The 16,226-nt window shown below is 40.7% G+C and overlaps 1 protein-coding gene across 1 annotated transcript in view; it reads right to left on the bottom strand.

The window, feature by feature from the left end:
• Nucleotides 1–2,482: 2,482 nt before the first annotated feature.
• kpnb3 (karyopherin (importin) beta 3) overlaps nucleotides 2,483–16,226 on the bottom strand; it is a 30,185-nt gene continuing 16,441 nt past the window's right edge. The window contains exons 4-25 of the mRNA XM_055164191.1: nucleotides 15,682–15,784; nucleotides 15,510–15,606; nucleotides 15,314–15,418; nucleotides 14,658–14,780; nucleotides 12,308–12,428; nucleotides 11,581–11,668; nucleotides 11,258–11,364; nucleotides 11,016–11,140; nucleotides 10,821–10,910; nucleotides 10,217–10,390; nucleotides 9,932–10,150; nucleotides 9,714–9,797; nucleotides 9,496–9,628; nucleotides 8,960–9,081; nucleotides 8,371–8,466; nucleotides 7,934–8,219; nucleotides 7,725–7,780; nucleotides 7,053–7,175; nucleotides 6,748–6,967; nucleotides 5,326–5,554; nucleotides 4,302–4,443; nucleotides 2,483–3,339 (exon numbers count right to left, since the gene is read on the bottom strand). Of these exons, the coding sequence (XP_055020166.1) occupies nucleotides 3,253–3,339; nucleotides 4,302–4,443; nucleotides 5,326–5,554; nucleotides 6,748–6,967; nucleotides 7,053–7,175; nucleotides 7,725–7,780; nucleotides 7,934–8,219; nucleotides 8,371–8,466; nucleotides 8,960–9,081; nucleotides 9,496–9,628; nucleotides 9,714–9,797; nucleotides 9,932–10,150; nucleotides 10,217–10,390; nucleotides 10,821–10,910; nucleotides 11,016–11,140; nucleotides 11,258–11,364; nucleotides 11,581–11,668; nucleotides 12,308–12,428; nucleotides 14,658–14,780; nucleotides 15,314–15,418; nucleotides 15,510–15,606; nucleotides 15,682–15,784 (2,930 nt within the window). The 3' untranslated portion in view covers nucleotides 2,483–3,252. The remainder of the gene's footprint in view (nucleotides 3,340–4,301; nucleotides 4,444–5,325; nucleotides 5,555–6,747; nucleotides 6,968–7,052; nucleotides 7,176–7,724; nucleotides 7,781–7,933; nucleotides 8,220–8,370; nucleotides 8,467–8,959; nucleotides 9,082–9,495; nucleotides 9,629–9,713; nucleotides 9,798–9,931; nucleotides 10,151–10,216; nucleotides 10,391–10,820; nucleotides 10,911–11,015; nucleotides 11,141–11,257; nucleotides 11,365–11,580; nucleotides 11,669–12,307; nucleotides 12,429–14,657; nucleotides 14,781–15,313; nucleotides 15,419–15,509; nucleotides 15,607–15,681; nucleotides 15,785–16,226) is intronic.

Here is a 16,226-nt window from a genome sequence, read left to right as displayed (position 1 = left end):
CACAGTATGGCATTCATATTAAATGCATATTTCACAGAGAAAAAAAAAAAACAGGCAGAGTTCCAGGTCAGATCTGTGGAGAGGCGACCCCCCGCTGTCAGAACCACGTCAGAGCTGTTTAATGTCACACTGTGGAACATTCCAGAAAAAAGTTACGCAGTGCAGCTTTAAATTCCCAAATCAGAATCATTTTGTGGATTTCAAAAGGGAAAACAGGTTTGGGATTTAAAACAGATTTACTTATTCTTATTTTCTTAATTTTAATCAAGTTTTGAAAATACTTAAATAAAAAAATATGATTAAACCGACTGAAGAAGCCAAAACGTGTTTCAGTTTCAGAAGGACATCACGTGTACAGTTTCAGTCTCACCCGTTAGAACCGTGTATATTTTTGTAAAAAGGTAGAGAATTATTGCCAAGTCCAGCTCCGAAATTCACGACTGTTTGGTTCAAGCTTTAATTTTACTGTTTAAATCCAATAAACGCATGACTGGTCCACCCTCGACACGTTCACTTTTCTTCTGTTTCGTTGTTTAAATAATTGTTCAAAAGGTTTTCAAGATGTGGTTCTTGTTGCCGGGCAGAATATAAGATTCACTCAATATTTTAGTTAACCTGTTACCACCCACCTCATTTTGGTGTGTGCACAATAGCACTACATACCCAAATGCCATAGCTTATTAAAAGAAAACCTTAGAACCCACATGCTTGTGTGAAGCACCATTTTAAATCTTAGGCCTTCTAGTTTCTGTAGATATGTACATGAAGACTGTGAGTGCTGCCTAACCTACAGTACAGTCAATTAAAATGGAAAATTTTTTTTATTTTTTTGCTTCGAAAAAAAAAAAAATAAAAAAAATAAAGGCCTTAGCTTGGGCATACTTCATGCTAGGCATTTGTGACTCACTACACTCATTGTTCAAGTTGTTGGCAACAACTGTGTAGAATTTCAGATCTCTAGGACAAAGGGTTTTGATGCTGTGAGCCTTTGTGTAAACAAAATGACAATTCGGCACAAGATTGCCAAATTTGTGCCAAAATAATAATAATAATAGTTATTATAATACTAATTCTTCTGAGCTTTAGGCATGTTTTCTCAAGAAAAAAAACTAAAAGTAGCCAAAATTGTCCTCCAAGTGGAAGATCTGCCTTCTATATGCCTGTCTCCCTCTCTCCTTACGCTTATAAACACAGGGTCCGTTTCCAATACAATCTGAATGTCCCACCCACCGTTTGAAAGCTCTGGTGATAGGCTAAAACAATATGTCAATCACTTTCTGGAAGATCCAATGACTGAAGAGATTTCCCGTAAACAAACTGATGACGCGTGCGTAAAGCCAGGAAGTACGTGGGTGCGTTAGCTTTTTCAGCGGCTTGTCCCAGCTAAACCCCGCCACCGACAACAGCGGGGAGGGTCTCATTTTGAAGCTAAGAGTGTGAGGAAAACAAGCGTACCCAACAGTGCTAGCAAACCTGCTAGAAACGCAGTGGAGGGAGGGAGAAGAGAAACTTTTTTTTCATATCATTGTATCCATCGATTCATACGGACGAGGGTTTTTTGGATTATTTCCCCACATGGAATTATTTTATGGAAAAAACAACTTGATATTCTTTTTCTGTGGATTATTACGGACTTATTGAGTACAACTTTTCATGGATTGAACGCGTTTTGGACCGACAGAACCGGCTCAAAGGTAAGAAACGCGTATTTTATTCTTTGATTATGATGTGAATTTTTAAGTTATAGCGTTTTGGGCTCGTTGTAGGGCATAAAATGAATGATATGGTTGTTTTATTGAGAAATTAAGCTTTCAAACGATGTATGGCATGCCAGTAGTGAAAACAATAATGAAGGTGAAAATACAGAGTGACATTTTTTTTTTGGAAAATCGCCCGCCGACGGGCGGGTGGATGGTAAGTGGTTTTAAACTGGGTTCAGATTTTTACTTTGACATGTTACCTTCACAAAATAGACAAACTAACCCCATCAAAGACCTGGTTTAGTCCCGTTTAGTCCTGGTTGAGTCCTGGTTTAGACCTAGTTTAGATTTGGTATAGTCCTGTTTTAGACCTACGTTTAGACCTACGTTTAGACCTAGGTTTAGACCTACGTTAGTTTTAAATTAGACCTGGTTTAGACCTGGATCAGTTCTGGTTTAGATCTGGTTTAGTCCTGGTTTAGACCTGGTTGATTTAGTCCTGGTTTAGTTTTAGACAAGGTTTAGACTCAATTTAAACCAGATTTAGACCCGGTTTTCGTCGAGGTTTAAACCTGGTCTAAAGTTATAGTTTTGTAGAAAGAGACAAAATTATCCCCATTAAAGCTGCAATGTGTAACTTTCTGGTGCAGCGTCAGCCGCCTGCCTCTCCGCAGATCTGACCTGTAACTTGGTCCAGTTTGGTCTCCGTGACGATAAAGTTTAATGCCGTACTGCGTAACATTTCACCTTCAAACACAAATACAAATGAACCAAACCATGTCTTTCGTTTCTTTCAAATGGAATTTATTGTGGTTCTTTAATATTCCATCGTAATTTCCGCGGGGGCTGCAACAGGGTCCAAAACCTTCATGTTCTTTTTTATTTTTCCCTCAGCATTTTTTTTTTTTCTCCAACATACAACCCTAAAAATTGCCTCCATTTTGTCACAAAGTCCACGAAAACAGCCGTTTAAACTCAGCAATATGCTATTTGAGGCTGTGGAACCGTTCAAAAGTTTACCTTCAAACTCTATAAATCGGGAGGGAGCCCAGCATTACGCCGACTCTCCCAATTTAACCACGTTTCTACTTCGCTTTTATAATGTCTAGAGTTTAGCCACTATGAACATGCCGGAACTTCTTTGACGCCGGAAACGCAAATAAAATACAAAAAAAAAAGAAAAGAAAAAATTCACAGAGACAGTGTAATTTGATGTTCAAGTCCACATAAAAATATGCTACTCCTGTTTTTTTCCCCCATTTCGGTTGTTTTAATGTAAAATCTTTCGTTAGGAATGGTTGGGATGCATAATAGTGGATGAAATAAGGCAGGGAAAAAAAAAAAAAAAAAAAGATGGCTCCCCGATTTTAAAAGTCTACAAAGATGCGTTCAAGTCCGTCCCGAAATAAACGTTTTAAAGATGTGGCGTAGTCCCGGAGCAGCAGAGAGGAGGAGGAGGGGGGAGGAGTTTACACGGTCTGGAGTTAGCGCGAGGAGGGAGGGAGTAGGAAGTAGGAGACGAGGGAGGGAGGGAGGACGTAGGAGGCGAGGATCAGGCCGTGTTGAGCAGGTCCTGAATGGCTTTCTGCTGCGTCTCGTTCAACGTGGAGACGCACTGTGTCCATAAACCGGCTGAAACCTGAAACACAAAACAGAACAAGTGTTTAGTCCTGGTTGAGACCAGGTTGAGACCTAGTTTTAGACCTAGAAAGAAGACCTAGTTTTAGACCTAGAGAAGACCTAGTTTTAGACCTAGAGTAGTCCTAGAGTAGTCGAGGTTTAGACCTAGTTTTAGGCCTAGAGTAGTCGAGGTTTAGACCGGCCGAAACCTGAAGCACAAACTGAAAATGTGTTTGTATTCATTCACAGTAAAAGTTTTTTAAAAGTCGTTTTATTTATTGGGTCGTTTTTGCAGCACTACAAAACAAAAACAAAACAGAACAACGACAAGGGTCCAAGCTGAAGCAAAAACACCAAATCCTATTAAACAATGACAGAAATCCAAGAAAGAAAAACAGCTCATGAACAAGTTTGCATTTACAGCTTCACTTACGACTCTCTGTACTTGAGACAAAATACAGATTACCTCTTAATCCTCTAACTCCATCAAAAAACGACTGCGCGCCACAATCCACTCGGGTGTAGCTTTTTAAACTATTTGAGATTTACAGTGAATTTTTACATCACTAAATATATCGGCACGTAGAATGTTCCACAGTTTTGGATTTATTCAATTACAGGCTTTTTATTGATCAAAAATACTGACTATTCTCAAGTTTAATGCCATACTATGAAACTTTCCAGGCAATGCAAAAATATTACCAAGTTAAATATTTTTTTACTGAAGGTTACATAACATGTTTTTGAAGTAAAGTGGTTTAGTTTCCATGTACTGAGCCTAGATAAATAATTAAATACTAATATAAATATAATTTTTATAATCTAATAAAAATAAAAATGTATTGTCCTTTTTTCAAATGGACCACAAGTTACATCTGAAAATGGGAAACCTACGATAGAATTAAATATCAGTGTTTCAGGACAGTGGGGTCTGTAATTTTTCTCAGTATTTTAAGTTTGATTCGTCAGTCTCTTTCTCACCTGAACTTGTCGAATAACGTTGGCCAGTCTTTTGCTGCAGGCGTCTTCACATTTGATGGATTCACTCGCGACTCCGTCCGCGATGATCAGGAAGATTTTGGGGAGGTTTGCATTGTCCGGGCCCAGGACGATGGGATTGTTACTGCAGAAGAAAATATGAGTTCAGCACATTTTCAAAGAACTCATGTTTATTTTTCAAATTTTTCCATATTACACTACGATCTCTGTTATAATGTTTCCTCATCGTAAATGTAGTTGGAGTTGTGTTTAGTTTCGTTCACATGTTTAACTCACAAACCCTACAGATTTAAACTGACTTTTCCTCTCAAAACGGTTTCCAAGTATCTTTGAGGAGGTAACAGTGTTAGAACATGGCAAAAAAAATCTGTGTGTCATTCATTCATTCATTTTTCAAAATAAAATCAAAAATAAGAAAAAAAAAAAAAATTAAAAAAAAAAATATATATATATATATATATATTTTTTTTTTCCTTCATTATTTATCTGTTTTTTTCATTTTGGTTTTGGAGACAATTTGTTTATGTTTAAATGAAAAACGGAAAAAACAGGTAATGGACTGAACCGGGACAGCCTGGAGTTGCGCCCACATACTGTCGGGTGATCAGGACTGAGACCGGGACCGAGACTGAGACCAGGACAAGATCGGCATTGAGACCCAGACCAAGACAAGATTGGGACTGGGACCGGGACTGGGACAAGATCGAGACCCAGACCTGATTGGGACCAAGACAGAGACCGAGACTGAGACCGAGACCACATCGGGACCGGGACCGAGACCACATCGGGACGCCCTCAGTCCCCGGCCTCCTTATTTTTGTTTTTATTTATTTATTTAGACAAGATCGGGACGAGGACCGAGACGGCCCCCAGTCCCCGGCCCCCAGTCCCTGTCCCTTATTTTTGGTTTTATTTTGAAAAACAAATGAACAAACGACACACAGATTGTAAGCGCTCTCGAGAGTCAGTTTCGTTGTACTTATCAGAGCTTTAAACCGGTCGTTACCTTTCGATGAGGTCACACAGGTAGTCGAAGGTGTGAACCGCCTCCTCTTTGTCCTCTTTGAGTGGCAGCCAGCACAGCCAATGAGGGAGCACCTCGTTGACGTTGACCCACTCCGGTTGGAAGCGCATGACTTTCCCCACGGCGGAGATGCAGTTTTCTGTAGCGTTCACGTTTTCTTTGGAGCGAGAGTCCGGGGCCTGGATCACGCCCACCAGCCGCGGGATCGCCTCTGAGGAAACACAAATAATGATGTTTATGTAAAATTATTGCATCTCGTTACTAACCCTGACGTTTGGCGATAACTGGGCAAAATATATTTCAATGTTTGTAACTTAAAACTCTGCAATTCTGTCAATCCCTCTTCACTTTTGCAGAATGGTTGACTTTGTATTTGCTTTTTTTGCAGTTTATTTAATTTTCTAGAAACTTATAGCTACAGAGTTAAATATTGTAGCTGTATTTAATTCACCCAGTGTTGCCAAAAAAGGTAACCACTAAACCAAAAAAAAAAAAAAAAAGATTAAAATACAAGTTGAAATTAGTATTTTAACTTCAAATTATTAAAAAAAAAATATATATAAAAACACAGACAAATATTCTTACTTGTAGTTACACCAGATAATAAAGTAGTGGTCCAATAAATCTTAATTAAATAATAAAGTATTTAATAAAGCCTATTTAAATTTGGATATTTTATTCTCTGTCCACAAAATTGCAAAGATTTTTCCAGTCTGTCCTTCAAGCAGCAGAACTTCTGGGGCAAATAAACCATCTTGAACAATTTCTAAGGGCAATAGCGTCCCTATTTGAAATAAACGTTAAATTAAATATTGGAAATAGGTCAAAATCATTTTTTTTGTTTTCTTAACTGAAATTCAAAAGAATGAATCGTACACAGACCGCGCAATTATTTAAACTTGAATTATTTTTAGTGATTTTTTTTGCTTCTTTATCCACCACCCACCTTTGCAAAACTTGATCTGACAAACAAGAGTAAAATAACAGCATGAAACAAGACTAAAGTGTTCAAATGAATCATGTAATCTTTAGAAAGCAGGTCCATAATAACAAAATGTCGCCCTCTGCTGGAGATTTAAACCAAACGCTAAAAAGTGTTAGGCTGGTGTCACCTAGTGCCTCAGCTCAGTTTATTTCTCTCCAGCGACTAGGTCAGGAAGTAGAATACAGTAGATGGTTCGCAAAAACCCCAGAAGTGCGAGTTCAGGCACCAGCCAATCAGCGAGACAGGAAGGAAAAAAAAAAAAAAAGTACCCGCCTACTGTCGAGCGAAGGAATCCTAATGCTGCGAGGTCACACGGTTTCTACAAAGTGAAATCAGGCTAAAAACTTGCAGTCTCTATTGGCGACTTTAATTACTGTTCACATAATTTCACCTTTCCCAGTGCGTCCTGTTCGTCTCACCTTTGCAGAACTTGCAGTAGTTTGCTCCTCCGTACTGCGCCATGACCCCGACGCCGTACGCCGCCGCCTGCCTCACCTCGGGCACCGGGTCGATCAGAGACTGGAGCATGGGGCCCAGGAAGTAGTCCGCGTATTTGAAGGAGGACGGGCTGCAGTGCTCAACCACGTCGTCGAAGATGCACAGGCCCCACTGCCGGTCCGCCCACGGCCGCTCTGCTCGCTAAGGGGAGGAGCGCGGGTTTGTTACGGCGGATTAACCACAGAACACGATCGTATAAACTGCAGTGGTCGATATTGAGACTGACCAGTAGTTCTATGATGAGCGGCAGCAGCTGTTCAAACCAGAGCAGCACGTTTTCTTTGTGAGAGCTGAAGATGGAGTGAAGAATGTCCGACACTTTGGTCAAAATGTACACGTCATTCTCGTCCTGGAACATAAACACAAACAGATTTTAAATAGATTATTTGTTGTAGTAGTGCCAGTTGTTGTAGTATTAGTAGTTGTTGTAGTATTAGTAGTAGTTGTAGAATTTGTTGTACTATTAGTAGTAGTTGTAGTATTTGTTGTACTATTAGTAGTAGTTGTAGTATTTGTTGTACTATTAGTAGTAGTTGTAGTATTAGTAGTATTAGTTGTAGTATTAGTAGTATTAGTTGTAGTATTAGTAGTAGTAGTTGTATTAGTAGTAGTAGTTGTATTAGTAGTAGTTGTATTAGTAGTAGTAGTTGTATTAGTAGTTGTACAATTAGTAGTAGTTGTAGTATTAGTTGCAGTAGAAGTTGTAGCATTAGTAGTATTAGTAGTTGTAGTATTAGTATTAGTAGTAGCAGTTGCAGTATTAGTAGTAGCAGTTGCAGTATTAGTTGCAGTTGCAGTATTAGTAGCAGTTGCAGTATTAGTAGCAGTTGCAGTATTAGTAGCAGTTGCAGTATTATTACAGGGGTAGAGTTCTGTTTTTTTAAAAATAAACCGTTACCTCGTCTTGTAGCGTCTCCTCCACCTGTTCGTCATAATCTTCATCTTCCCTTTTGTCTGTGGAAACAAACACACGAGTTGCATTTAACAGTATCAACATTTCCGAGTTAAGCCTAGAGATGATTGTAATGTTTTTTGGGTTTTTTTCAGACTATAAAATGCCAAATCAAACAAACCTAAACACACTGAAATCTTCTGTCAGAATCGTACCTTGTCTGAGTCTCTGGTTTTTAAAATGCTCCTCTAGTTTCCCCTTCAGGATCCCTCCGAGCTCCTCCAGCTGAGCCTTCTCCAAGCAGCCGTCTCCCATCAGCTCGATGCACTTGGCGAACGAGTGCATGATCTCAGAGAGCACGTCCGAGTCCGGCTCCGTCCCGATGGATTTGATCAGAGGATCGCTCATGAACTTCCACATGTCGGACAGATACTGAGGCCCGCGGACCTGAGCACACTCCAGCAGCAGCGGCATGGACTCTGCGGCCGCCACTCGCACGCCTGGACACGAGGTCAAGGACGGATAAACGGACCAGAGGATTCTGAAGTAAACGCTGCTACGGAAAAACATCACGATAAACGATAATATTCAAACTACTGAAGGGTAAACGATAATATGAGACAAAACTGAACCAGAAGGACAAAAGGATATCATCGTGGAAATAGAATTTGAGCAAAGGAACCATGAGTTTGGCCACTTCTTCTGCGTACTCCACAAAACCCTCCTTCAGCTCTTTGGCATAACACACCTGGAAAAAAAAAAAAAATCATCATTATCTTTATAATATAATGCTAAATCTGTATCCGTGTGTCATTCATTTTTCAAAAAAACAAACCAAAAATAAGAACACCAAAAAAAAAACAATTTTCGTCATTATTTGTCTCCAAAACCAAAATGAAAAAACAGATAATGTTTAGTTTTTTCAGTTTTCAATTAAACTGCGATACCAGGACTGAACGAGTGTCGGGACGGACAGGTGCACCTGCATAGCTTGTCGGGTGATCAGGAACTGAGACCGGAACCAGGATCAGGACTGAGACCAGGATCAGGACTGAGTCCGAGTCCAGTCCGTTATCTGTTTTTTTTCCCATTTTTCATTTAAACACAAAATCGAAAACTGAAAAAACTAATCATTATCTGTTTGTTATTTTATTTTCTTATTTTGGTTTTATATTGAAAAACGAATGACACACAGATTAATCTGGCCTAGAATGTAAATATAAAATGTATAAAGTCCTGACCAGCATCTGACAGGCCGTGGCCTTCTCCTCCAGTCCGGCCGTCTTGATCCCAAAACTCTGCTGATCTCCCAGATTCACAAACTCCCACCCGTCGTCCTCAGAGATGCTCTCCATGTCCTGAGCTACGACACACATAAAAAAAGATTTGTTTACAATAATATCAATGTGTCAAATATATTTTTAAATTACTGCTGTAGTGAATTCACATATTATGAATGACCCCCCCCCCCCCCCTCTGGTCCAGGGCGATTGAACTGACAAACATTTTCAGCAGAAAAAAGTTTAGTATTAGAGGGGCAAGAGCCAATAATCTTCTGAAGGAAAATAGTTCTGTAAATGGATGAGATTAAATAGTTTTAATAACTGTGTCTCCCTCATGAATTTTGTCCTTTCGCAACTGCATCAGAGTAACTCTGGGGCTGAACTGACCCCCTGAAGGACCAGGTTTGGCCTTCAGACCTACTTAAATTACCTGCTAAAAATGTCTAGGACAGAGCAGACATCATTTGATATGTACTTGTATGAATGAGACTCACTGTCCAGTAGCGCCACCTCTGGTTTGATGGAGGCGGTTCTCATGAGGGGCCCCATCACCACAGGGAGGTACTGCTGGAACTCTTTCCCAAGAATCTTACACATGCGCGCCCAGGCCGAGATCATGTACGAGGTCTGACGGGAAACAAACGACGGGGTTATATTCTGTCATATGTATTAAAATATATGTACGGTCTTTAAAAAAAATATCTGATCTCACCTGTGGGTCGTCGTCCTCCAGGTCGTTGAAGTCCGTCTGTGTTTTGAGGAGCAGCTGCATCACAGCGGCGGCGTCTGACATGAACTGAACAAAAACAGTCCGGGTTAGAGCGCGGTCTTACATCAGGACGACAGATGTGGAACTTGTCAAACTTTCTTCCCTCAAAGTTCAAGGCACGTTTTAAGTTATTGAATGAACATTTAAACTCAAACTCTTACTTTCTCCTTCCCCACGGCGAGTCCGATCAGGCTGATGCACTCGATGGTCTTCCCTCGCAGCAGACGCAGCTCCTTCTGAACGGCATTTTCTACGATGTTTTTGAGCGACGGCATGAACAGGTCATAGTACGGCACGAACTTCTCCTCCGCCGTGTCCGCCACAGACGCGATGGACGTCACCACCTGCTCCAGGACCAGCTTCGTGCCCTTCTGGATCAGCTGCGGGGAGGAAGACGAGTCAGTAAAGTCCAAATACATGTCCCGTCTTCGTGTTTTAATAAATACCTCCTGTAGTTTGGCCTGCATGATGGCGCAGAGGTGCTGCACCAGACTGTCCAGATATGGCACCAGCAGAGACTTGGGGCAGTCCTCGGTGAAGTTTATGAGCGCGGCGGCGGCGTGAGCCTGAACCCGCGGGTGGCCCTGGTCCTTCATCGTCTCCAGCAGAGCCACGATCACCTGGACACAAGAACCAGGGCAGAAGATTTACAAATTATACACGAGTTTTGAGCTAATCTGGCTGTGTGAGGCAACAGACAAACAATTTAAGTTTCCAAAATCAAGATTATGAGCTTGATTTTAAAGTCAGTGTTGGAGCAGATGGATGGAAGCTTTGGGTTTGGGGTGAGTCATCAGAACTAGAGTCAGAACCCCCCGTTCTTTGCGTCCCGTTCGTTCTTTGGTCGGTCAGTTTCCGTGCGTCCCGTTCGTTCGTTCTTTGGTCAGTCAGTTTCGTCGCGTCCGTCGCGCCAGTCTCGTTCGCGCGTCCGTCGCGCCAGTCTCGTTCGCGCGTCCGTCGCGCCAGTCTCGTTCGCGCGTCCGTCGCGCCAGTCTCGTCCGCACGTCCGCTTGTTGTGTTAGTTTCATTCTTTGGTCAGTTTCTTTGTACCTTGTCGTGGAATTTCTTCTGGAAGGTGGGAGCAAAGTCTGTGGCCATTTGTCCGATGGCGTTGCAGGCGGCGTACCGAACCCGAGGATGCTGTGAAGAAGGCAAACAGATTGTGATTTAACCTTTGTACCTGTTGCCAAATAATGTAAAATTTTAAATATATACATAATTATATTTTTATTTTTATAATCTTACCGGGTCTGCGCAGAACCGGAGCACCACACACACGATCTCGTTCAGAATCGTCTCCATCTGTTGGTGACATCCTTCTCCGATCGCAGACAGAGCCATGAGCCCCGCGTGACGGTATTTCCAGTCCGCTACCGAGAGAACCGAGAAATATTTTAAAAACTAAAACCTCATTTGTGTTTCATTGTGAAAGTTTCAGACTAAAGATTTATGGATTTTATTTTGTTTCCATTTTGTGTCAAACGTACGGTTCTGGAGCATCTGCATGATGTGTTGTTTGATTATCGGTAAAATTATTTTTCCTCCGAGTCCACAGGCGATTCTGTCCAGGGCGCTCTCCCCAGCTACAGCGTTACTACGGAAACACCACAAACATTTAGTCTAAGGCCAAGAGTCTCGTTTGGGACAAAATGATTTCCTTTATTGACATGTGGCCAACAGATGCTTTTTTTTTTTTTAAACAGAAAACTTGACTAGTCTCCAATGACTGTACTTTTCAGGATGACAGTGCAAAATGTTCCTTTTAACAAATCCGCCGTGAGTCATATTTGCCAAATAATTCACGATTTACCTGTCAAAGTCGTCATCTTCGAGCTCGTCCGCCTGGGCCCACTCGTCGTCCTCCTCCAGATCCACCATCATGGCCAACATCTGAGGAACTGAACACAATATGATCTGATGAGGACAAACTCAAAACAAACCGATTCATATTCATATCCTCAGGTAAATATGTTCAAAAGTTTTAGAACACCCTCATTTTTCAAGTTATTTATTGCAATTCAAGTCCAATGAAGAGCTCGAAATGGTACAAAAGGTAAGAACTGAACAGACAGAGGTTAAAAAAAAAAGGATAAACGAACAAAACACAAGTCCAAGCTCTGCAAAAACTACCTCAGGAAAAAACAACAAGATGGTAAAACTTGAAAACATGAAGTGTCCAGATTTAAACCCCATCGAGCTGGTTTGGGATGAACTGGACAAAAGAGTGAAGCAACCTACAAGTGCCACACATTTATGGAAACTTCTGCGACAGACTTGGGAAAAACTTTTTGAACAATATTTGATTTCTCTTGTAAAAAGAACGAGCCACGAGTGCGTTCAGCTGTTATGAAAGTGTCCACCTTTGGAAGATCTGAGTCCAAAGTTTAGTTTTTGGTCTATAAAATTATTTCTTTTTCAACTCAAATTGCTTGTTTGAACTCAATAATTGTCAAAAAACTGGAAAAAGTGTGGGGTTCTAAAGCTTCGGTTGTGTGTGTGTGTGTGTGTATGTGTGTAACTGCCTCGTCAGGTCTCACCGCTCTGAGCCACGAGTGCCTGGTGCTTCCTCAGCATGGCCGCCGCCGTCTCCGATAACGTGACGATGACCTCGAGAGAGAGCTGCCTCTGCATGTTCGACAGGTTTGTGTCCGCGCACAGCTGAAAAAAACAAACGGCCATTTAAAGTCAGACTCAAGAGTTTAAATCTTTTGCATTTTACTCCAGTGATTAAGAAATTCATAGAAATCTTTCATGGGTTTCAACTTCCTGTTATATGCAACATTTTTGAATAACGTTTTTCCGCCAATTCAAATTATACTGCTTTTAAAAAAAAAAATTCATTTATTATTCTGAAACCCATACATTGAGTGTGTATACATGCACATCAGTATCCCGGTTATTAGCCATACCCCGGTTCTGTCAGTATTCATGTTACTGCGTATACATGCACCCTGAGAAACCGGGACACTCATATCCGCGTGTACATGATCAAATGGAGTATCCCGGTTTCTTGACATAATCTTACAAATGCGCAGGCGCAAAAATTAACTGAAATCAATTTCATAAACCAGGAAAAATACAAACCGTGAGCTCCTTTAGCATAAGAAGCTAAGGAGCTACGAGATCTCCCACAATCCACTGTGCAGATTCTTCATTAAAATCTTCTGCATAAATAAACTCAACTTTACAACAGATAAACCAGAACCACTATAGAGCCACATCAGCCCGTTTGATCAGATCATTCAGCTCTGATCACATTTGTTTACGTTTTACAGAAACGAAACTTAAGACCGTTTGGCTAATTAGCATAAACTGTTAGCGCTGATAAAAACAACTCGCTCCTTGTGCCGTTTCTTTTGGACTAAATGACACGACTCTGGATTATGTGTGTTATTTTTGTGACAGAAGAGGGGCTAATGATGGTAAGTGTGTTCTGTGTGTGTGTTGTATAGGAGATAGTTCATGTTTTAGTTTTCAGCGATCACACGAGTGAAGGTCGTTTGGACGCATGCGACTCAACTTTATGTTGCAGTAACCGGGGTACTGCGTTTACATGCCACAAGTATCCCGGTTACTATTGGAATAAACCAGCTACAGTAACCTGGTTTCTAATAACCGGGTTACTGAAACCGGGTTACTGCGTTTACATGCACCATCAAGAAACCGGGATACTCAAAAAAACCCGATCATAACCGGGTTATTGATGTGCATGTATACACACTCATTGGCTGTTTCAGGCCTCGTCCACACTGGTACGTATTCAAGTTGTTTTGGTTGTAGGTGCAGTGTTCGTTCATACTAATCTGATTGAAAACGGCTCCAGAGACGGAACGATCTGGTGTCTCCAGCTCCCATGAATTTATCCGAGTACAGATCTGATCCGGCACTGTGTGGATGCCTGAAAACACTGATACTCTGATGTAGGAGCTCTGGTTTGTTTAAACTGTGGTCCAATAAGGACATGACTAGAGACAAACGGGAAACAGCTGAGCTAGAACTACTTTCTACTTTCACTCTTGCCATCTTCCTTGGCTCAAAATCGGCTGCTGCAACTTCAGACATGGTGCACCACTTCCTTGTTTTTACTGCCCACATGTCACATGACTAGGCTGGCATCATGACGTCTAGTGTTTCAAGTGGTTTCGCGTTACTGTGTGGATAGGGAAGGCTTTGATTGCGGACACAGAAACGACATGTCTGATCTGATCCTTGACTGTGTGGACGCCTGAAAACACTGATACTCTGATGTAGTTCTGTGCACCGCCAAGTAAATCACCGCCAAAACACTAAGAGTCTAGAATATGTCCCCATTCATATAAACGTGTGTCTGTGTGTATGACCTGCACACGTATAATCTCTGAAAAGTTTAACATGAACCATCTCCAACGCCATAAAAGCACAGAACAGACTCACCAACAGCAGAACACCCCTCTGTCACAGAGAGAACACTCATTATTCCACTGAGTCGTGTCTTTTTTAAGTTCGACAAATGCTGAACCGCAGCAGGCACAAGAACTGAGCTGTTTTTTTGAGCTCTCAGTTTATGCAAATGAGCCATGTGGTTTTAAGTTTCATTTCTGTAAAACGTAAACAAATGTGCTCAAAGCTGTGTGGATAGGGACGACTCGCAGACACAGAAACGACGTGTCTGGACGCAATTAGTTTCCGATACGGCGATTCGTTTCAGTGTAAACGTAAACTTAGAATGATGAAAAACGAGGAACGCTGCAATGGCGATTAACCGTATAAAACTACATATTACATGCTGCATATAACAGGAAGCTCAAAGCCTGCGTCGAGGAATAAAACTAACCTTAGAGAAGAAAGTCGCTAATTAAACGTTAAACAGTTTGCATTTGGTTTTACGGGTGAGCGATTGATTCTGACCCTGAGACAGAGCTGTAGTGTCGCCTCCAGGTTTGGTCTCAGATATTTAGGAGCCGTGTCTGCGATTTCCACCAACGACTTCAGCACCGAGTCGTCTCCCTGGTAACAAGAGTCGTTCACCGACTGCGGGAAAAAACAAAAACAAGTTTAATTAACACATTTAATTGTAAAAGACAATAGATATGAGTACATTTCAGAGAACAAACATTGATATTTTCACTGTTCATACAGTGTATTTAAGTATTTTTTCATTTAATAAAAGCTTGTTTCTATGGAGGGGTCATTTCTCTGCCCGGAATGTTCCACAGTGTGACTTTAAACAGCTCTACTTTACATTTATTCAATCACAAATGAATTTACAGCTCAAAAATACCTGGAAAAACCAACATTCTGACTGTAAATGGGGTTGCCTCTCCACAGATCTGACCTGGAACTTTGTCTAGTTTGGTCTCCATGAAGATCGAAAGGTTTAATGCCGTACTGCGGAACATTCCAGACAAACCAATAACATTTTAAAGAAAGAAGAAAAGCATTTGACCGACTCTCTACCCAAAAATTAATCAAGCAGGTCTGAGATGTTTAACTTCTTAAGAAAAATTGACCAAAAAATAAAAAAACAAAACCAAAAAAAAAATAAAATAAATGTGTTTTCTTACTTGTAATATTCCTGGCAGCAGATCTGAAAAGTGTTTGAGGAGAACTGCATTTCCTTCATTGGCCAAAACAAAAGAGGCCGCAGCTCGTGACGCCAGCATTTGGATCTGAAAACGTTTAAATATCCAATTAGCACTTCTACATTTTTTACTTTTTAATTAATTTACGTTGATTTAAAAGGAGTTATTAAAACCGTACCTGTGGGTTGGCCTGGTCCTGCATGCACTGAACCAGCATTCTTTTAATAACGTCTAAGTAGTGTTGCTGTTGGTTACCGAAAATCCCAGGGAAATTCCTAAAAATTAGAAGTTTTTCGTTAATATATTTTCATTCACCACCACGTTCAAGTCCATTTTTAAAAAGTCCTCACCAGAATATGTGTAGAGCGGCTTCTCTCAAACCCACGTTATCAGAATTGACAGAATCGAACAAAAACTTAAGCACTTCGGGCCACTGGTTGTTCCCATCGTCATCTGGAGGAAAATGGATTTAAAAATGTGTGATTAAAAGATTTCAAACGAAAAAAAGAAACCACAGATTGATGCACCCGTCTAGTTTTTAAGAGAAATTTTCTGTCAACCAAGAACATTTTGAGCGCGTTTCTGATCAACATTTCCCCATCCCTACTGTTCTTTTTCTTTCAGTTGTTTTCCAATTCACTTAAATGCAGAGTTTTATTTTGAAATCTGTGCTTTTATTTTGACATTCCACACCTGTAAACAGAGCTTGAAGTATGAACAATACTTTGAATAGTTGGAAAAATTGTGACAAAAATAGACTCAAACTACTTAAAAATCTAACTCTGTGCAACGCCTACAGAAGCAACACCTGTACGTTTATATTTGTATTTAATTTGGGTCATTTCATTGAGTTATAAATTACATTAAGTTATTTTTTAACTTCCCAAATTTGTTT

This window comes from Boleophthalmus pectinirostris, unplaced genomic scaffold (assembly GCF_026225935.1).
Source record: "Boleophthalmus pectinirostris isolate CB_2022bp ecotype Guang Dong unplaced genomic scaffold, ASM2622593v1 HiC_scaffold_11, whole genome shotgun sequence".
Taxonomy (NCBI): domain Eukaryota; kingdom Metazoa; phylum Chordata; class Actinopteri; order Gobiiformes; family Gobiidae; genus Boleophthalmus; species Boleophthalmus pectinirostris.
This window is presented reverse-complemented; position numbering and strand designations above follow the sequence as displayed.